The sequence below is a fragment of the Stigmatopora nigra genome, chromosome 13 (assembly GCF_051989575.1).
Source record: "Stigmatopora nigra isolate UIUO_SnigA chromosome 13, RoL_Snig_1.1, whole genome shotgun sequence".
NCBI lineage: Eukaryota > Metazoa > Chordata > Actinopteri > Syngnathiformes > Syngnathidae > Stigmatopora > Stigmatopora nigra.
In genome coordinates, this window is record NC_135520.1 from 8778639 (window position 1) to 8800845 (window position 22207).

At 39.5% G+C, this 22207-nt stretch overlaps 2 protein-coding genes across 2 annotated transcripts; one reads left to right on the top strand and one right to left on the bottom strand.

The window, feature by feature from the left end:
- The first annotated feature begins 1145 nt into the window (after positions 1-1145).
- On the top strand, positions 1146-6822 carry LOC144206190 (uncharacterized). The gene has a single exon (XM_077730989.1). It carries the CDS (start codon positions 1183-1185, stop codon positions 1816-1818), a length of 636 nt encoding a protein of 211 aa, XP_077587115.1. The 5' UTR covers positions 1146-1182; the 3' UTR covers positions 1819-6822.
- On the bottom strand, positions 5694-21160 carry asap3 (ArfGAP with SH3 domain, ankyrin repeat and PH domain 3). The gene is made up of 26 exons (XM_077730987.1): positions 20823-21160; positions 18068-18140; positions 16969-17114; positions 15870-15944; positions 15354-15403; positions 15014-15131; positions 14465-14550; positions 14218-14293; positions 12916-13002; positions 12677-12786; positions 12227-12296; positions 12024-12111; positions 11415-11463; positions 10655-10821; positions 10327-10460; positions 9958-10049; positions 9708-9888; positions 9429-9514; positions 9156-9271; positions 9011-9078; positions 8815-8922; positions 8496-8697; positions 8126-8399; positions 7667-7874; positions 7213-7344; positions 5694-7073 (listed from the first exon to the last, which is right to left on the bottom strand). The coding sequence occupies exons 1-26, from the start codon at positions 20946-20948 to the stop codon at positions 6999-7001; spliced, it is 2997 nt and encodes a 998-aa protein (XP_077587113.1). The 5' UTR covers positions 20949-21160; the 3' UTR covers positions 5694-6998.
- Positions 21161-22207: the final 1047 nt, after the last annotated feature.

A 22207-nucleotide genomic window follows, 5' to 3' on the forward strand; every position in this document is an offset into this window, starting at 1 on the left:
GAAAATAATGTAAAACAAACAGGACTGTATCAGGAATTGAATTGAATGCTTTTATTGCCATTATACAAGTATAATGAGATTTAAAGCTTCACCATGAAGTGCACAAATAAATAATCAATAAATAATGCATATTTTTTGGCCTCTGCAAAACTGAACAACATATAATGATGCTATTTAAGGTGTAAATATTTTTTATGTCCACTTTACTATCACCTTTGGGTTAATGACAATCTCTCTATATTGACTGCATCAAATAAATCACTTTGTCATTGACTTTACCCATTTAACAATGAAAAAGTATACCAAGCCAAATTTGTAGGCCCGTTGGCATCTGTGCACATAAAACAAATACTAGCACAGATTAATGTAATCCACAACACTGAGAGGGTTTATTTTAGGAGTGTTGTGCATCTTTAACCACACATCGGCTTTGAATACTTAAAAGATAAATATCTAGAAAGCGCATAACGTCCACTGAGTAGGTATAGGGGTTTTTTTTTGTGTGAGTACTACATATAAACAGTACATGTTTGTATACATCCACAGGCAATCCAGTGCTAGTCTGATTGGCAGTTTTGATTATACACCATGTAGGATAAGCTTGGAGCAATTTGTTATCTTGCGCAACCGAATAAATCTCTCCCTAAAAAGGCTTTGTACCAAATAAAAACACTCTCCAGCTGTGTTATTTCATCCCTAAAGAATTAGTATCGCAACCTACAAAACGCAATGGATGCTTGGCTCTAGCATTAATTTTAGGGCACTTTTTGGGTTATACTTCCTTCTTACCTCGTGCTTAAGTTCCATAAACTGTACTAAATCTTCAATCCATTTTTTACTGGGAGTGACAAATCATTAAATAGAGCACAATTAATTAATTTGGGGATATTTATGTATCCATTTACTGATTTAGAAATAATAAATCAATAGAAATTGGATTATATTATTATATTACATACATTATAATCTAATCTAATCTAATATTTGTTTTTGGTGATGAGATTTTCATCTTGGTTACGGTTTCTATGATGCAGCAAGGGCAACATCAGCAGCGCAGAGGACAGCCAGCCAATCAGGAGCCTGCAAGGTCAGTGTGCGCATCAGCCAATTGTGTGCGAGGATGCTCTGCCCCCACCCACCCTCGTCCAGAGCAGAGAGGCTCACATCCTTCATCACCGAGGTATGGAGCCGTATCCTGAACGCATCGCTCTCGGAGGCGACCCTCAAGCAGTAATGGAGGGACTACAGAAGACCCCACAGGACGAAGACCCCCACGTCTTACAGCTTCATCCACACTCGTCTCCATCTCCTTCATCATCATCAAACCACTCTCCTCTATCGGCCATGCCGACCTCCGCGTCCGCTCTCCTGGCCCTGGCTTCTCCTGCAACCCGTCGCTCCATCTCCATGGGCGACTTCCGCAGGGTGGCAGGCGCCATGCTGGCCGCTTCCGAGCCAGGGTCCGCCTCGGCTACGGCACCCTCCTCCAGGTTGGTGACGCCGAGCTCCAGCATGGAGTTTGAAGCGGCTCGTCGGCGCCTCCTGGAGGTGGAGGAGCGCCAGAAAGTGGTACGAGAGATGGAGAGGAAACTGGAGGAGCTCCGAGAGGTGTTTGTGCGCTCCGAGCAGGATGTGGTCCTCCACGGGGAGCGGCTCTCGAGGATATCGGGCGCCTCCCAGCAAAGCGAGATCTACGTGGCTGAAAGCAGCCAGCGCCTGAAGAAAGGACTGAAGTTCAAGAAACACCGGCCCACCATTGTGTTCTCCTCCATGCTGGGACTTCGAACCTGCTTGCCCTGGCCCGTGAAGCTCAAATAGGATTCCAGGTTATGAACCACCTACCCCCTCAAACGTGCAGATGTTTTTTTTGTTTTTGTAACCTGAGGCCGGTCCTTTGGGTCTTTAGAGTGCCTGCTTAAAAGAAGAGCTCAGGAGCCAATCAATCCAAGTGATGCCCTTCCTCGTTGTCATGGAAACCTTGCTGCTTTGGGTAGGGACTGCATAGTGCATGGATGAGTCACGTATGGAGGGATTCACTATGGCTAAGCATTCGGTGAATCCCTTACGTTATACTACTACATTGAAAGCCTAGAAATTCGGAGAAAACTAATGCGGTCAGTTCACGCTTTACATTTTAATCCGCACAATTGAAGTGTAACTTTAATCTCCTCAGTCTGACAGTTGGCTTTTAAAGCTTCAATTCTTGACAACCCAATAACTCCCAATACCCACTATAATGTAGGCATTTAAAAAGATGACAATGCAATGTGAAGAGGTTCACCGTAGAGCAGAAGCAAGCTTGATTTATTTAGAATAGGAATAAGTAACCCATAAATAGAAGACGTGCCTAGACATACATCTCTGTGATTCATCAATTTGGAGGAGGAAAAAAAACAACACAAGCGGGTGGTAACGCCACTTGTGGCCTCGTCTCTATGGCAACCACTGTTTGCTCTCGCTCATCTCCACACAACTACGCAGAATGTGTCCGACCAGGCGATGAGTCTTGAAGACAAAACGTGCTTTGCATGGCCAAGGCAACACTACCAAGGGCATAAGAATTGCCACGTATATCACATTTCTGTTTTAAACTTGACAATATATAGAATGTATATATAGAAACAAAATATGTATGTCTGCTGACAACAAAACATCTCAAAGCTCAAACTTCAAGCAAGTGATTTTGGTTGAAATTAGACTAGAAGTGATTGACTACATACTACTAACAATTCTTTACTCAGATATATAGGCAAAAGCCATCATGAACAGACATAGATGGCTACAAATCCAGGCTGGAACTGGATGAAGACTTTGGATCTGGTTCTAAATGGCATATCTTTACCTATTTGATGGGGCCAATGAGTTTGTGCTGGAAGCACAGCGGTTATACACAAGAGACGTCTATTCTTGGTATTCGAAGGTCAGGCTCACAGCTCAGCTTTCCCGAGAAATCTATGCGGACTGCGTGAGTGCACTAGCGGGAAAGTGGACATTATCACTCCAGGATCAATTTTTCAGTAAAGCCATTCATTGCTATCCTACTAAGACGAATGTGTTAGAGTTGGCCCATTTAGGTAGAATAGTAGGGATGGAAAAACAAAATGTATTGCCTCATTAGACCAGAAGTGGAATAGAACGGTATTCTCCTCCAAAAAAAAATACATATAATAATTCAATTAAAATGTATACACAAACCATTTTGCGCCTATGTAAACAATCCAAATGGACTACATATTACTAACATACATGAACCCAGTCAGCCATTTCACTTCATGGTGCCATAACACCTGAAATGAACAAGAAAGAAAAGGAGCTTCTCACATTGCGTATGCAAATAGAATGGCTTTTTTTAGTTAGTTGTCCTTTACACTGAAAACCCCTTAAAAATGCCAGTCTCAGCCGGAAATAGAAAAAAAACATTTAATTTATCCATAGCAACTCTCAAAGGGCTCAAAGGCTCAAAATAAGAGAAGTCAGAGCCAAGACCTGATTTTATCTTTGAAATGAATGATAGCCATGACAACCTTATAATTGACTACTATGTCTGTATTCGCATTCCACTCTGCTTGCCATCTGCAAAAAAAATGAATTGCTTTTTATTATCACGAGCAAAGAGCTAACACAGCTTGGGCCTTGCGTGTTTTCATGGTCCTGTATGTAGTTAGAAGAAATTGTGTTATACAACTGACCTAAAGTATATCACCTCTTACTCTATATGCCTTATGCAATGTCTGTGCATTGGCAATGAAAACACTGTTGACAAAATAGAGAAGGAAATGCGTCCCAATAGGACACAAGACAATAAAGCTGTTTGTTTCCATTAGTTTTAAGACTACGTTTTCCAAAGATCTCGAGAATGAATGTATACGCTCTTACTAAATATTCAAAAAATGATTATAAGATATTTATTGGAGTTGGACCTCTGTTTGGTGAAATGTAATCATATTTGGGGGATGATTTACTGATTTAGAAATAATAAAAAATAATCATATTGGATTATATTACATTATTATATTATGTAAAATGTATTATAATCTAATTTATATTTGTTTTTGGTGATGAGATTAATAAATAGTATTTCCGTGTTTCAGAAAATGTTACAGAGTTGATAAGTGAATAATAAAATCAGGAAAAAACATTTTGAAAAGAACGTTGAATGAATATGACAAACAAGGGTCCAAATATTTATATTTTGAATGTATTCAATATTTTGTATTATTCCTATGTGTTTGGTTCATGTTAAGTTGTTGTATATTAAGCAGTGGTATCCTTTTCTTGCACATTTTCTGTTTATGATTGAATGTTTTGCTCTGTCCATTGATGTGATTGTATATTTATTTCAATTAATTTCTAAATTCACAGCCTTAATGCCACGCTTCACTAATGGAATCAACCTTTATCACTTTTAAAAAGAAGCTTTCTACTGTGCAATGCAAGAATGAATGTTGTTATCATTTCTGCTTTTGCTGACTCTTCTTTCACATTAAAAATCCAACACTCTTGACGATTTAATCTGAGTACTCCAATGTACTAAAAGGATACATCGTTAGGATTAAACTGGCTTAATGAATAAAAAACGTTACATAAGATGCCAAGCTGTTTTTCTGTGAACTCCCTATTTGAGACTGAATATATTTTCAAAAAGCATCATTTTGCATTCAATTAGCAGACCTCAGAAGTCACTGGAAAGGTTTTCCGCTTGTCTAGAGACTTTTGGTTTGAAATAAAGTCCATTCTCATTTTTCAAAATGTTGCTAGGCAGTTTTTGCTTACTTGATGGAAGGAATAATGCTATTAAGAGTTCATTCTCTTTCCAATTCCACCTGACACAGATGGCTTAAAAGCATAAACCTAATAATGCATTCAAGCCACTCTTCAATAAATCCACAGATTTTCCATTCTAGCTTTTGACAGATTAGCACAGCATTCCTCTGTGTGTTGCACATATTTTAACACTACAAATCCACAAGGAGTGTGCGCATCACCTACGATGCGGGCCACACTGCTTTGCATATTTGTGCGTATTACATAAGTGACAGGTCAGATTGTTATTGTGATGAACCCAGGCTGCAGCTGCCAAGCAACAGAAAAGCTTGGTGAGGACGGTTAGGCATGATAGGAATATTAAAGAGGCAAATGCAACTCTCAGATTGACTAAATACATTGGATTTGATGGCATTTGTCTGGTAGTTTTGAAACAATGGATCAAAATGACATAGCACTTGATTGATTACATTAATATTGAATAATTTCCACAGTCAAAGCTGCATGTGTTGACAGTATTAAGATAAACAGTATCAATTTAAATCTCCAAGTACCTTATACTTGCCTATTGTTATGAATACGGGTACGTTTTCCTTTTGTTCCTGCAAACAGACGTCGGGGGGGGAAAAAAGACCACCAATGCATTTCCTAGTTTAAAAACAGCTTCTGTTCATTTGACTTTAACATGCCATGCGTTGCATATTGATCACAAGAGAAGGAGAAGCACTGCATGTTTTCAATGCACGCAGCCGTCAGCTATACTAAATAATTGAACCCATTCGCACTTGTATCGAAAGAACAGAAGCACTTAGCAACTTTGTTCTCTGAGCTTCTGCTCTACTTTTGTCTGGTACAGAACGATGAAAGTCAACTTGCACTCCTAAGTCCTCAGCTACTATATGGCTAGAAATAACACCAATACAAAGAAACACTATAAATGGTATTTATTGACCGATGCAGCAGACCTGCATTGTATTGTACATCAAAATGTTCCGAATTATTTGATTAAAGGCCATACATACAATGGAGAATATTAACTCCTCCTTCAGTGTGCATGTGTCTCTAACAAAGTAAAAAATTACTACATTAATGCCGTTTCAAATTGAACAATATTTTGCAAGTGAATCTAATATTGTGGCATAGAAAAGGGTAAATATACACATACAGTACGTCAACGGGCATTTAAGACAAGTATTTACATTATCTAGCATGTACAGTAAGTTTTTTTTTAGTTATATGTCAGTATGAAAAAGTTATAAATTGCCATGACTATTTACGATATATACAGTAAGTGCAATTGTGCGTCTTTAATGTGCACACATTTCCAGTAATGATGTTTACGAATCACATACTTCAAAATGTGCCTGAGGCTGTATTTACAACGCACAGTTCCAATGACACAATTACAATATGTTTATGGGCTCAAGTGGTGCAATAGGGAAATTCACTGGATAATTTGCTAATGTCTACAAGTGAAATATCAAATCACGAGGGGTGCTGGAGCCTATTCCAGCTAACTACGGGTCAGAGACTTGGGACACCCCTCCCACCCATAGCTAAGGGCAATTTAGAGTGTCCAATCAGCCTACCATGCATGTTTTTGGAATGTAGGAGGAAACCAGAGTACCTGGAGGAAACCCACGCAGGCCCAGGGAGAACATACAAATTCCACCTGACCTGGATTTGAACCCAATACCCCCGAGCTGTGAGGGCGACGCGCTAATAACCACTTGCTCCACCGGCTGTAAAACTTAACGACAGATAAATAAAAATCAGATATAGGGTTTAAAATGGAATTAGGTACTTGGAGCGCAAGTTTAAATCCTTCCATAATCCCTTACTAATTGTTTTTCCCTTTTTAAATTCCTAACAGCAGCTGACCTGTTGAGATATGAGCATACATTTGCAAGGAATTATTGCCTTTAAAGTGCATTAAAAATGGGTTCGTTCAAAAACAACAGAAATGCTTGTATGACGAGACACTTACCTGTCATTAAAAATTAAGAAAAGAATAAAAGTTCAGTTAGCAGGAAATCAATAAAATGTGGACATGTTCTATTCCTGGTGTTGTATTATTTTGTCCAGTCCTTACCAGTGAATGTTCTGATTTGGCTTACTGTGTTCCAGTTTGAGTTCGGTCAAGCCAAATAGCAAATAGTCCACTTGGCCGGTGTCATGAAATGATTCCAAACAAGCATCAAATGCTGGTTCAATTGGCCATTCACAAATGTGTTTTAATCCGCCAATTTTTGGACGTAGTTTACAGGGAAGGTCCCGCTCCTGGAAGGCTCTCCTTCTATGTAACCGGCCTGTAAAAATGGGAGGGTGGATATCATGATTTAATATTTAATTTAAAACACTGAATTATGAACTCAAACTTGATTTATTAGATAAAGAAAATGAACTTTCAACATGGCTAGGTATGAAAGACATTGTAGTTGTACTTACCCACCAATGGGGGTCACTAGACGCCGTGACCACGATGGTCTCATCTTTGAAAAAGCTTAGCTGATCCGAATTGTCAGATCTGCCATCCACTAATGCCTTTACACGTTTCTGATGGTGCCGGTTGCCTGAAACCTGACGGTTGAAAATAGTCAAATAAGCCTTTTTTTTAAGAGGGTAAACATAATTTATGTGGTTAAGTTGTGTGTTGGTGTGCAAGTGTACGTATGTTTTCTCAGCTGCCAAAGTTTGCCTCCTCCTCTGTCCCTGACCCACTTCCAAAATGTCTTTAATTTGCATTATTTATTTTAATATATTTGCATTGTCTTATTCTTTTTAATGGCTTAATAAATAATTTTCTTCTCCCTTTTGTCTTCCTCACATATTTCAAAGGAAGCTTTTATCATTATTATAAGGTTTGGTATTGGGAACCACGTACAAAAAAAATCATCGTTACCATAGCATTTCGCCGTGGTCGCAGGACATGGCTAACGCCTGGTGATGCGGTAGGAGTGGCAGAAACGGTTACAGGACCAAGGCCAGCGCAATTTCCACCCAAAGTACAATATGGCTCTTCATGGTTGCTGGTGGGAGACAACACAGCACACTTGCCCTGGTTGCATCCTCCACTGTTGGGACGACGATAAGATGTGGTCTTTTCAGAACTGGAAAGAAAATGGGATTATATACTGTATTTAGGTAGTCACAACTCATGAGGAATTGAGGAAATGTCATGCCTCAAAAATGTAGACAAAGGGGTTAGTGGCAATGGGCCAATTTTTGTAGTAGAGCATGGATTTGACTTTTAAAAAAATGGGTAAAAGTAATGTATTAACTTAGAAATCTGTCTTTCAAAAAGGAAAAAATAGCTGAAAAGTACTTCAACTCAAATCAAATGTATTAAGCTTGAATCTACCTGACAGGCCCTATGTGGTTGTTGGAGGACGGGGCAGCACTTTGCGTGGGGGAACCAGTGCCGGTTTGCACTTCAGCTGAATTTCTCTGAGTCCTGAGCACGCTAGCCTTGTGTGCTTTTATACCCGAGGCCTGATTCTCCATGCTGGGTGATGGAGGGCTCTGTTTTGCTTGCGCCTGGGAAGCAGGCGTGTTGGCGGATGGGTTTGAAGCGCGTCGGGAAGGCGCGGGGTTCACGTCGGGCATTGAGACCGAGAGCTGAGGGTCGGAGCGGCCTGAGTGGACGAATGGAGAAGGGATGCTCAGGGTTTCAACTCTTGCTTATTGCTTCTTTAGTTTCATGATCACTTTTCATTCATGTTGCACTTTACCTTTTGGGATCGATTTAGCAGGAAGCGGTGGTGGCACGGGTTGGCCATTGGCCGGGGGATTTCGGTAGAGGAACTCTAGGTTCTCATAGGTCTGACAAGGTCTGCTGGCTGGATTACCACCGGCGCTGCTCACAACACTCCAGCGGGCTCCCACTCCTCCATTGGAGGACACAGGAGAACGGTTCTTTGGTAGTGGGCTCACCTGAGAGAGAGGGGAAAAAATCCCTCTTGATTTACACCGCATTTTAGACACCCATGCTCTACACTTCAGGAGAATTTATTGAACTATGTGCATTGAGAGAGGACATGGCAGTTTTACCCTGTCGTCCAGGTCGTCCTCACTGTCATAGATCTCCTGAGCCTGAGTGTCCCACATGAACTCGACGTGAATCTGAGAATTAAACTTCCCATTGTGTGCCAGCTCCAACTATGTTATTAATCACACAAACAAACAATGTCATAATTCTGGTTTGTCCTCATTGGCCATGTGAAATTCATTAATCTAATAATCTCACCAGCTCAACACATTGTGTGTGCTGCAACCTTCTGGCGATATCAAGGGCAGTTTCTCCTGCAGCGTTCACTAAACATAACACATAATGAAAAAAAAAAACATTTTAGTTGACAGGTCTTTGACTGACAACAAGCAGGAATTGCTACCAATGTGAAGAGTGGCCTTGGCTTTAAGAAGTAACTTAAGCGACTCAGGCTTATGATGGAGGACGCTGTAGTGCAGAGCTGTGTTGCCTTCTGATGTCCTTTTCTCCAGGCAATTGCTGTCAAGTGAAAAAGAACAATGAGGGTTCATTCAATGGAGCTTTTCTTTTTTCTTTTTTTTTTAACTACAGACAACAGGATGTGTGACATCATGGTAAAAAGGTCGACTCGAATATGAATCATGACATTATGCACTGCTTTGTGTTTATTTCAAACCTGTTTTGACACAGGAAGTCCACGATGGCCAGAGAGCTTCTTTCTTCAAGGCGCACGGCCAGATGCAGTGAGGTTTCTTTCAGACCCTTCACAAGAATAAAAACAGATCCATTAAACACTTTAAATTTTGATCTAGATTCAGTTTATTACTTCCATTTGCCTGCCTGCTTGAAAAAATCAGTCAAAGTATGAGCCCTTATTAATTTGAATGATCTGAGATGAGAGTTAGGACTTGAAATAGCAATTTGAAATCTTAACACTGGTTTAAAATATCTTCACCTGTCCGTCAGGCATGGACAGCGGTTTGGTGAGGTCCGCCCCTTCAGCGAAAAGCTGCAGCAAAGACGTCAGGTCTCGACTCTTGACAGCATCGCACAGCTGGCCGGGTTCAGTCGTCTCCCTTCGTAGGACGTAGCGCCGCTCAGCATATTTAGCGACAATGTATTCTTTTCTTGCATTCCTGAAAGAGGATGTTTAATTCAATGGTGAAGCTGTCCCATTAATGAGAATCATTAATAATAGGACTTACATGTCACTATGTGGCAAAGGTTTGATAGCATCATTTGGAAGACCCGCCTCCATGATGTCGTTGAATCTTGTGTTGCCAATACTGACAGGTAACTGTCAAATACACACAAAAACAATGCTTACATTGTGTGATTGGGGTTTATTTCTATTTATTGATGGTATTTTTTGTTAGCAGCAGAGGGCAATGTTTGAAAATGAATCTTTATGAATGGCATAATAAATAGTAGACACACATTTACCCGTGGATCACCAAATAAATGTGTGTCGTGTAATATATTTGGCCATGGATTATTCCGAGTTATGTTGTTTAATCTGCGCTAAATGTGGCAAGTATATACGTAGTGTTATCATGGTAAATTTGCATGGGTACCAGTAACTCAGATGTGCTTAGCAGGTCCAAGGTCAGTGACTGGATCCTGGAGTAGTGGACCCCCAATTCTCTGTGGATCCCAGAGCACTCAATGCACGTCAGGATTCCAAGATTAGTAGACAACCATGTTGGATCTATAACAAAATGAAGAGTCAACACTCAAGTTCAAACAGGACAAATATTCATTCACTGACTTGAAGTATTTGTTGTTGTCTTAACAGGTGAAACATCTTAATGAACAGTACGCCTCCCTGAATTTTTTTTTATATCCTGAATCTTAGAAATAAAAAATAATAATAATGAATCATTGGAATGTAGGTGTCCTGACCTGGCGCACCACAGTCAGCGCAGGCCTCGTTGCCAGGCATTTGTCGCAGTTCACCAATGATGGTTCTTGAAAGCTCCTGTAGGCCACTATCCTGGAGATGAAGCTGGTCTCCTCCTAGTGCCGTGTTCAGAGCCTCTTCCTTACTGTTTTGGAGTACTGAAACCCATCTGAACAACACACATACGAGAAAAATGTCATGTAAATTCACTTAGTCATGAATTTTGGTAGTAAAATATATCATTTTTAGGCATAGGTCTAACATTTCAGGTTACAAGTGATTATTTAGATACAGGTGATGTTTATTGCAGATGGGTGGGTGGTTTTAAGGCATGAATTTTGATTACACTTCATGAAACTTGAAACATATTTCAACCTATCATGATTTATTCCCATTGTGAAATCAAAACATACAATGATTCCTCGCATAGTCAGCATAGAGGGAATTCCACCCAACACCATCTGGACAAAAGTGGTCTTTTTAATAATACTTTCCCTTCCTTTTCAATCTTCCTGTCATTGTTATACAGATCAAGTTAAATCTCAGTCATCTCTCATGAGATATAATGCAATAAACATCGCCTTTATGACATTGTAAAGGCAGGCTGTAAATGTTGGTTTCAGTTCTCCGTTTTTATCGTTCATATCCATGGCTTTCCTCACACAGCTAAAATGAAATTTAATAGGGCATGACATGCAGTGACCTGCAGCGTAGTGAGTAATCGAAAGGGAGATGAATTTGAAGGTAAAATCAAATTCTTACATCACACATTCCTGCTCGTCTTCTGTCTGGAAATGGTATGTTCGGTTATCTGTTAAAAATGAGAAACATTGATGAATAAGATTTTTATCCTGAAAATGGGGGTAAGACAGTTAGTTTAACTGGGGGGGGGAAAAGGGAGGTAACGCTGGAGGAGAAATGAAAGTGAAAGTAGAACACTTGATGAAAGTGAAGTTGGCTCACAATATGTATGAATAATAGATAAGATTACTCTCTTTCTAAACTTTATATCCACACGTTTATACATTAAAAAGTACATATGAATATCTTACACTTACTCCTAAACCTGAGCATTTGCTAGAATTCTTTTAAAAGTCAAAAATTAAATTTAAAAAATGAATAAACCAAATGAAAACAGTTAAGGATAACAGCATATATTTACTACAACTACATAGAACAAATAAATCATATTAGTATTAAGGAACTAATAGTATAAAATGCCACAGGCTTTTATTTATCCAACAAGCATTCACAATAAGAATTCAGACTTCTTTTGTTACTTTACTATTGTTTTGTTGGAAAACCATGAAAATCATCAGAATGTGAAGAATGTCAAGAAAGTCAGGATAAAGGGTCAAAGATAAAACTCACGAGTAACCAAGTCAAATGCTCTGCGGTCCTCTGGGTTTGGTCGCACCTGACAGGTCAAGAGGTTTAGCTTGGCAGGTGGTCGATTAATCTGGATAAACACAATTTTTCTTTACATCTCCATCACTATTATTTACACTGAATGTCACCAGTACAGCAACAATAAAAGGCCTTTTCTGTTGAATTTTTCTCTAATTGATCCTCACCGTACTATGAGAGATGGTTAAACATCCAAATTTGACTCCACATTTCCTCTTCTGCCACACTTTTCTGATCCTGTAAGAAAAACAAATGAAAGTGAGCCTTAATTTCAACATACGCTATTCAAACCTAAAAAAAATAAATAGTATTACAAACATGAAAAGCCCTGGTGAACATATTCTTTGTATTACACGCGCACGCATGCAAAAGTTAGTGTGCCAAAAAGCTGGGTCCACTCAACAAAACCACTTAGCCCAAAAAGTTAGAGGGGCCCCAGTTTGAATCTTCATGTCAGGATAATGGAAACCATCTGGGGGGGAGAAGACCAAGTACGACACTCCCCTTTACCCTCCCCCTATCATCCACAGCCTTTGTCTTCTTACATATATTCGTGTCTGTCCTCCAGCATTTATTCAACGGAAGATAAAGTTCACTCGAGGTTATCTTTCACTCACCCATCACTCTTTTTCAGCAAGAAACCAGATTTCTCTGTCCCGTACTGCTTGTTGCCCTGTGGCTGGTGGATGCTGTAGCCATTGCCAGAATTTTTCCTGTTTAGGTATTCCTGGCCAACACAAAAATATATATAAGTGCAAATGTTTTTTTATCATGAAGAAGAGAGTTATTTCAAGTTTGGAACCAAAATTATGCCGTATTTAGTCTGAAGAATGTATAAGGATGATTGAAAATGTACCTCTCTGCCATCCACTTGAAGGAGCAAGCGAAGAGAATCTCTCAGCTGAGTCAGCTTTCTGACTTCTTCGTCCTGGTCTTGTCGTACCTATCGTAAAATCAAAAGTTTCAGAAATTATCAGCAAATTGAAAAAAAGGCTTGTTAGAGATCCAGAGAACTGTTCAAGCATTTCCTGGCATGTGGTTTTCATGCAGAACTAGAATACAGCGTTGAATTAATGTACTTTCAAACATAAACTGCCACAATATCCACATTTACTTAACAATACATTTCAAGCACATACTCAATCTCTATTCAACAATTAATTAACATCATGCTTCAACCACAAAGTCATAATGTCAGCGTTTAATTTGTTTTTCCAACCATGAATTGACATAATAGCAAAATTTCATCAACTTTGTGTCACAACCATGAACTGTTCCAGTCCAAATAATGTGCAACTCACACACAGAACTAGGGTGTGTCTACCCTCAGAGGCCCAACTCCCAAAATCAAAAATCAAAATAACACAGGCAACAATAAAGGGAGTCAACTAGAGAGCAAAGTGATTTCATTCAACTGAAACACATCAGCACTTTTCCCAAGAACGATGCCGCCAACTGACATAACTACGTGTATGAGCTAAGGCCTGATCAACCAGTGATTCCAAACCAGAAAAACGTGTAACCTAACGTTTTTTTTTTTGCTCAGGACTAAGGCAAGTTTAAGCAGAGCAGAACAAGTCGGGAGTGTTTGGAAGGAAATTTTGACGGAAGCTTTGGTTTTCACCACGTGCTAACAGGGGAAATATGTCTTCAAATAACAGTTTCTGCTTATACTTGTGGAGGAAACGTTTGACTTGGCATGGAAAAGAAACAGTGGAAACAGCTCAGTTTGAGGTTCTAAAAGTATTTCATGGCAACAGAGAAAAACATTTTGACATTCAAATTGTGTGACTGCTGAGACAAGACTATTATGCCATTTTTTTGTCCATTGACTGTTGTTAATCATGGTTAAAAAGGCAAGAGTTGGGTTTTTTTTACTGTAATTACAATTTTTAACACTTTACTGCAACACAACTGCAATTTTTGATAAGATTAACCCAGTTTTCGAGTCCAAACTAAGATCATTGGTTAAAAAAAGTCATAATTGGTGCCACTCGTATCATAAGGACGACCATAACATAATGGCAAAAAGGCTCCCTTATGTCATTTTTGTTATGCTGAAAGATCATAGCACTAGAAAATCCCAATGCTGACCACAAGAAATGATGTTTTGTGCTCGCCATCTTTACAAAAGCCACACAAAGAGACTGTTTATTACCGTGTGAACTGAGGAAGCCAGTTTCTCTACAAAGGGAGCAAGATTTTCTGCAGCTTTTAGCCCATCCTGAAAAAAACTGAGAGCAGAAGAGGAACATAAGGAAGAAGAAAGGCTGAGTCATTGTGTCATTTTAGTCCAAAGGACATCACACTTTCTCGCTTCCGACCATTGAAATAGTTCTAATTGACAAAATGGCTAACCAACAGCAGAAAAATGGGAAGTAGACAAGACAAAGAAAATTGCTGACTTGAGCTGGGCCTGGAAGAACTTTATGAGGCTCTGGAGGAGATCTGGACCTTGGCGGACTTTTAGTTCCTGGATCTTCAAAAGGTACTAGAATCAGAAAAAAAAAACATGCATGTGTGTCATTTTTATTTGTCGTCATATTCAATTGCAGTTATTTTCATGTTTTATGATGCACGGTAATATTTGAGTCATCATTAAAAAAAAACATAAGAGTAGTATATGTCTGATCAAAAACATCCTTTTCTGTTAAAAGATGATTTGAGAAACAATTGTTTTCAATTATTTCAATTTTTGCATGCTCAAGTCCAGCTGTGCATTGTGCAAAAATCCCTCAGCAGCCTTCAAAAACATAAAACAGCAAAAGTCCCCTTTGAATGACAACAATGCAAGCCAACTGGAACCTAACCTGCCTCCTCCACATATTTTTCCCATAAAACAAGTTGGAAAGCCTCATTTGGAAGCCTTTAAAAGGAAAAGAAGACCACCCATTTGGATGTGGCTTAAAACCACTTCAGGTATGTGCAAGGTGTTGTTTTTGCTGGCAACTTACCTCACACATCTGTAACTGGAAGGTCCTCCTTTCCCTCTCCATATCCTCTCCTCCGTCTGATCCCTCTGTCCGGATGACTTGCCTGCTTCTCTCCTTGCGTTCCTTCTCTAGTTTTGCTCTAATTTAGATTTAGAAGGACGGTTATAGCAAAATTAGTTATTTATCAATAACATGAGTTTTAAAACAAGGGAACTAAGGTTAAACTAAGGAAGACTTGGAGGCACTTTTGGTATTTTATACCTGATTTTTTTTTGTTTCATGTACATGTCAATTTCATGATAATACAGGATACATTCTATTAAACAGCTCTTTCTTTGAGGAAGATATGCATAGTAATTACATTTTTAAGTCGTATTCCTTCCAGCTCCTCTCCATCTGTTTCTTCAGCTCCTGATGCAAAACACAATGGAAAACACAAGTGTGACGTCAATAAATAGTACTGTGCAGGGTGTATTTGTGGTTGGGCTAAAACATGACTCGCCCGCAATCTGGCTGAACCGGCTTATGACAGCTACCTTTTCATCTGTTGTGTTCATAATAAACCGAGACAGTAGCTTATTGAAACATGAGAGTACCTTTAGCTTGTCTGTCGTCAGGGCGACTCAAATAAAATAGTCAAACAAAGAGCAGGGTATATTTGGTTGGAAAATGGAATATTACTTTTTCCACTTGTCTGTATAAACATTTTTATTTTAAAAATCGGTCCTAAAATATTGCATTTTTAAAATCCAAATGATATTAAACACAGAAAATGCCACTTAAGTCTCCGCATGTGTTCCTCTTCCAATAGAAGAAATTTAAATATAAGAGGGTTTAACATTTGTTTGTAGGCTTGTCCAGATAACTTTTCACTTACCAGTCTGCTGTCCCGCAGCTCTGCTTTCAGTACATTTTCCAGAGGGAATGCCATGATGTTGTTGAGGTTCTGCACCTGGAACGTGTCAGTGCACAAGACAAGCACAATATATCAGGTTTTCAACTCTCACTCTGCATGTGCATGTGTGACAGTGTTACGAAGAGGGTCATTTGAGGTCATACTCAACAATAAAAGACACAGCAGGGCTCTAGACTGCTAGAAAGTTAGCATTATAACCTCGAAAATTGACTTGGAGAAAGTCTTTTTCCGACTTACAACTTCATTGCACATCTATTTGGGTAGACATTTTTTAAATGCATGTACAGGAGAAGTAAGTGAGGCAATTAGTTGGCAATTGTTTAACTAAGAAAGTTGTTATTGTACCCTGTGTGCTATGATTTTTTTTAGGAGCGTTTAAGCAGACGTTTTTTATTTGATGATAGAGCTAAAAGGAAACCCCCCGCTAACACAGTGAGAACACTCCACACAGGAATGTCGGAACCCACCAGGGATTGAACTCTCGATCTCAGAACTGTGAGGCAAAGTTGCTAACCACTCTTTATCAATATGACTTTGAATCAAATACTGCAGCTTCATTGAAAAAAAACTGAAAATGGAATAATGACTAAAAGAAAATATTTTTTTCTAAAAAAGTATCATTCAGCCTTATTTGAAAAGTAGAAAATGTATGGCAACAAAATAAAATCTTTCAATCTTTCCATGATCTTCCCATCGAGGCTGCACTGACACACATAAGCAAGGAAGTGTGCATGATTGAGTGCTCTCGTGTGAGTTTTTGTTGCATCACTCATGGAGGTCTGCACTCAATTAAATCACCATAGAAACTATCAGTGGGAGGCTTCCCTGTGGGGCAATCTCACTTTTGCATGTGAGCACACACACACTTACATATGCACACACTGTTTGAGCAATGAACTAATGGCAATGCTAACATCCGCGCAGTTAGAATGTACAGTAACCTATAGATCACCCGCCAACATGTTATCGAAGTGATTCATTTCTTCTCTAAACATAACCCATTTCTCTTTATTGGAATAATGCCAAGTAGCTATTACCCCTCGTTTGACTATTTCCTCACCAGATTCTTGAGCAGGGCCGTGACTTCTCGGGTGAAGACGGCCAGGTTGAGAAAGCCGGTGGAGACTTCGTTGTTGTCTTGGCTCAGGTGGCTGTTGCCCAGCTTCTCCAAGACCTCCGTGTACTTCTCCTTGGCTTCCATGTGAGCTGCGAGAAGGAATATATTTTCATTACCAACTGTAGAATACAAGGCAGTTTGAAAGGGCTAATGAGGGATCGCCCATTTAAAAAGTGATAGACCCTTCTGATGAACCAATCAGGTTCCCCGCGGGCAAGAGTTTAATACTTGGGCGCCAGCCAGCAGTGGGTGTGTCAAGTCAACTTTAATACTGCCAAGGGCTCACTAAATTCTAAGCAAATTGTTGCTGACCATGTGCATTGCCATGCCCGCTTTCCCATAAACTCACATACAAAACGGCACACAATGATGGCAACTTAAATGTAATACAGATGTGATCGTCTCATTAAAGCAACATTCTAAATCCTGTATTTAATTACAGCTGTCATGTGATCAGCCCACAGCATAATTGCAAAGAACAACCATGTATCCCCATCTACATTTTCTAAGTGCAGTTATCATGCTCATGAACTCATCTTTCATAGTTTGAAGTTTCTGCATGTATAAAAAGATGTACAATAAGTGCATGTTTTTTAACAAATGTGAGCCAAGAACAGCGTGCAGTGCATTCAGGGGGGGAAATGAGGGGGTTGGTGACTCACAGTGCTGATGTACGATTCCCATTGGGAATGATTAAAGACCGAATGTTAGAAGGCGGGTGCTTACGAGCAACCGTCTCTTCGCCTACACTGTACGCTAGCCAGAATTATGGGCAGCAGATTTGTGACTCACTCATTTCTAGGTCACAATAGGAAGAACATCAAGCATACTCTTACTTCTCGTACTTGTACAAGTTTCTCAATGACACACACGCACATGCAGAACCATGACATACTGCTGAGGGGAGGAATCACACATCATTTACACTAAGGCCTCAGTAGGCATAATAATGCATACTTTATAATGACCATGTTGACTTGATAATCATACAAATTAAACTTGATCCAATTCAACTGTCCTAAGAAGTATATAGTACACTTACTGATTCCGGAGTTGTGGATGTCTCTGATGATCTTCTTCATCTTTTGTAAACTCAGGTGATCCATTTCCAGACACTGTAGAAACAATAATGTTCAATTATTATTCTTGAAGTGACCCTTTTAGAAGTACAGATCGAACTTACAAATATGTTAAGCACCATAACCAAACTAGTATGCTCAGCTGAAACAACATTTCCCTATTGAGTTAAGGGAAGGAACGGGAGGAGAAGAATGTGTCAGTTATTAATCTTCACACTTGTGTCCTTCCAGCACCGCAATTTTCCCAAACAAACAAGGGGTTTCCTGGCATAAATACAATCTCATAGCCTGAAAAATGGAGTCTGTCCACCTTTATGGCGTGTAGGGAAAAGCAAGATGAATTGAGGTTTGCACAAACAGTGTGAATAGGGCTTACTTACATCCTGGACCCAAGGGAGTCTACCCTAGCAGAAGCTAGAGGACCCTGAGGCTACAGCACAAAAATTAAGACTCCGGATAAACATGGATGAATGTTGTGTTTACATTTAGACAGTCAGGTTTCCATAAAGTGCCTCTCAGAACACGACTTGGTGCAAATTGATACTGTGTAACCTTAGATGACTCGTTGAGGTGTTTTAACTTGCAATTTCTAAAGGAATTTCAATATTACAAAGGTTTAGACAAAGAGTCCTGGGTATTCTAACACTTTGGAGTATACATTATATAGCCAAATTAAGGGTTTGCTTCCAGCCTTGTCTGCCATCACACATTGGTATCTCACACAGAGTTTAGATGGCCAATGTGCCAAGTGTTTTTTTTTCTAAACAAAGCCTTTAGACTCACTTTACCGCCCATTCAGACACGAGGTGCTACTCCACTTCTACACATCACCAGAAAAAGCTTTAATGAAGCAAAAATTCAGACCGAACTGAGACTGTGTTGTTAGGTGGTATCGTTAACACGCCTTCGCTTATTTTTGGTTAGACATTCACTCCCACCTCTCAGCAAGCCAGAAACCATCAAGCTAGGTCCACTAATTAAAATGATGACTGCATGTTGTGAAATGTGAATCACTGAAAGGGAAAGTTGGGAAAGTGATTAAAGTTGAATGTGGAGACATGTCTGTTGGTGGTAGAGACTAATAACAGTGACAAGAAACCATATAGTGTTAATAGTTTGGTTAAAATACACGTGGGTAAACACCCAATAATTCCCGTTATGTTGCTATGCAATATGAAATAAATAAAATAATCAGCTGAAGACATCATCACAATTGGCAAGCAGACTACTTTTGATGTAAATTTAGCTGACGTGGCCATTTACAAAAATAAGTTGGCTGAACTTAACCCATTTTAACCCAAGTTAAAAAGTTTTCAATGTCTGCAACATTATCATAAGATTTGCCTAAAATGAAAAAGGTTAACACATGTTTTTTTGTTTGTTTTTAAGAGAAAAAAAATGTATTTTGTACTCTTGCACATGCACTATGCATAGTCAGGTTGGGTTCACAAGCAAGTGTAATATTTCATCCCCTAATAGGCGATCTGTATGTTGAAAGCTTGATGACGCACTACATTTTGCACTATATGCAGGATTTCAACAGTTATATGAATGAATAAGCTATCTTATGCAGTATACAGGCTAATGCATGTGGGGTAAGAAGAACGGGGAAAGAATTGCCTAACCCTGCAAACCACAATTACGTCCACATGTTACCCCTTTCTCCCATTAATCATTTCCTAAACTAAATACACCCACTATATAGAAAGATGGCAGCTTCGACATACAATGTGTACCCTTGAGCTGCTATTTTTATGGATATTAAAAGCGTAGTGCACTGATAAATTGAACTTTGCAAAACAAGATTGACCACCATAACATTTGCAGTGATGTTTTTAACAACACACCAGCACAGCAGTGACGTCCAAAATCTTTAAGAGTTGACTCCTTGTTATGCATTAGATAGAGCAGGAAGGACTAACTGGTGTGGATTATTTGTTTTATGGCAAAGTTCACGGCAGCCTCCCTGAGTCTCTTCCTCTGCCTGAAAAGCTTCATTTGAAATGTGTGGGGAATCTAAAACACCCTAAAAAATACAATAAGAGCAGGATGAAAACCGGCATGTTTTGTAAACATCCAAAACAATTCCACGTCTCCAATGAAGTGAAAACACGGACACAATTCTAAATATATTAAGGAATACTAAGCAATATATCAAGCACATGCAATGTATCAAAACATAATACACATTGCGCAAGTTTTTTACCAAAAATAAACCTAATCCAATGTTTTGCTTATAGTCGACAAAGCCACTTTTAAATAGACTGAATATGGAAATATCATTGGCATATCCATATCTTTTTTTTTCCACATGCACTTTTTGAACATCCATGGCAATTTTGTTCAGTTTCTTGTTTTTTTTGTAAGTCCTCAATGACCTATCTTGTAAAAACAATGAGATTTTTTTCCAATTACTTAAATGCACCAAACATGCAGGCAAGCAAGCTTTGTAGGTGAATTGTTTGTCACCATAACAATAAACATTAGTGTTTTTTTTACCAAAATACAAATCAAACTCCCTTCAGGTCTGCTGAAATGTAGGTTTAGTATAACAAACAAACATTAGATTGGGTTGTTAGAGAAATAAACATGGAAATACAGTAAGTAGGGCAGCAGTCTAAAGGTGAGCGCGTTCCACGGAAGTGCAACACTAGGCACGCCGCAGGTAAAGCCCTTTCCTCGGCTATCCCTCCCCGCTTGCCTCGGTCGACCACTCACCTCTTCCACGGAGGACACGGTGCTACGACAGTCGCTCATTTTGGCTTGAAAGGTGGACGTGGCCGGTGACGAGAGATCCTCGTTGGTCAGGACCACAAAGTCCGATATGCTGATTCTCTCCGGCATGTTTTCCTCGAAAGTTGGCCCGATCAAAAACAAACAAAATTCAAATCTTCGCGTTCAGGGGAACAAACCTCAAAGACACGAGCAAGCAAATAGTTTCCATTGGAAGCCAGAAAGTATCCCCAAAAAGTGTCCTGAAGCTGGGGGGAGAAAAGCGTGTGTGCTGGATAGTCCTTAACGCTGACGCTATTGTGCGCCTCAGTGAGCGGGGTGAGGAGGAGGAAGAGGAGGAGGGAGGAGGAGGAAGAGGGAGATGAGAAAGGGGGGAGGAAGTAAAGAAGCGAATGGAACCGTCACGTGGCAATGTTTTTGTGACACTACAACTTCCCAAGTCCATTCTCATCTCTCATCTCAGTAGAAAAGCCATTGAATCTTTGATTTTTTTGTTGTTGTTGGGGTGTCCATCAGGGGTGCTGGAGCCTATCCTGGCCAACTACAGGCCCCAGGCCGGGGACAATGTGGAAGCCGGAGTACCCGGAGAAAACCCACAGGGGAGAACATGCACATTACACACACTGAAGACCGACCTGGGATCCAACACACATCCCAGAACTGCAAGGTCCTCACTCTAAACACTCATCCACATCTGAGTTTATTTTGATGTAAATTATACTAGACTCTAAGAATTCATCTACATATATTACCTACAATTCAGATTTTTTGCCAACTATCCATGCATTAGATAACTATATCTTTTTTACTTAAATAAACTTGACCTTATAATGATAAAAAGTATATACATTTTCAGTGCAACAAACTTTCACTCATTCCTGACCCGCCCCAAAAAGAAGGCAAAAAAAACCTGACACTGCTGCTCTGTTTACATATAAATGGACAAACACCTTCTTGTGCCGCTTGTCCCTTAGTTTGGCAATGAAGGCCTCTGCATGTGCGCCATTGTGTATGTTTACACACTGCCTAATGTGTGGGCCAACACAAACATGCCTCATGTCGGTCGGCCATGTGCTTTATTATGACGCGCGATACACTCACACTCTATTTATCATTAGGGTGCACTTACAAGTCATTTTCAAACCCAAAACACATTTAACAGAACTTTCTTTATACTCTGCTGTTCTGTGAAGAAAATTGTTCATTACACTCAGTGCGAGTGATTAGCCAATAGTCCTTTGATGACCAGTTAAGTAATACACAACAAAAAAGTGCTTAGTTTTGCCATTTCCCATTGACTATCTCATATGTCATGACATATAGTATACAAGTAATAAATAATGATAAAAAAATTATGTTGGATTTGTACG

Excerpts from the sequence above, each read along its gene's own strand:
- asap3 (XM_077730987.1), bottom strand. The coding sequence starts at position 20,948 with ATGCCGGAGAGAATCAGCATATCGGACTTTGTGGTCCTGACCAACGAG. Across the intron at positions 15,132-15,353 it reads AAGGAATACGACTTAAAAAT|AGCAAAACTAGAGAAGGAAC; the intron begins GTAATTACTATG and ends AATCTAAATTAG. Across the intron at positions 9,272-9,428 it reads GACTTCCTGTGTCAAAACAG|CAATTGCCTGGAGAAAAGGA; the intron begins GTTTGAAATAAA and ends TTCACTTGACAG.
- LOC144206190 (XM_077730989.1), top strand. The coding sequence starts at position 1,183 with ATGGAGCCGTATCCTGAACGCATCGCTCTCGGAGGCGACCCTCAAGCA.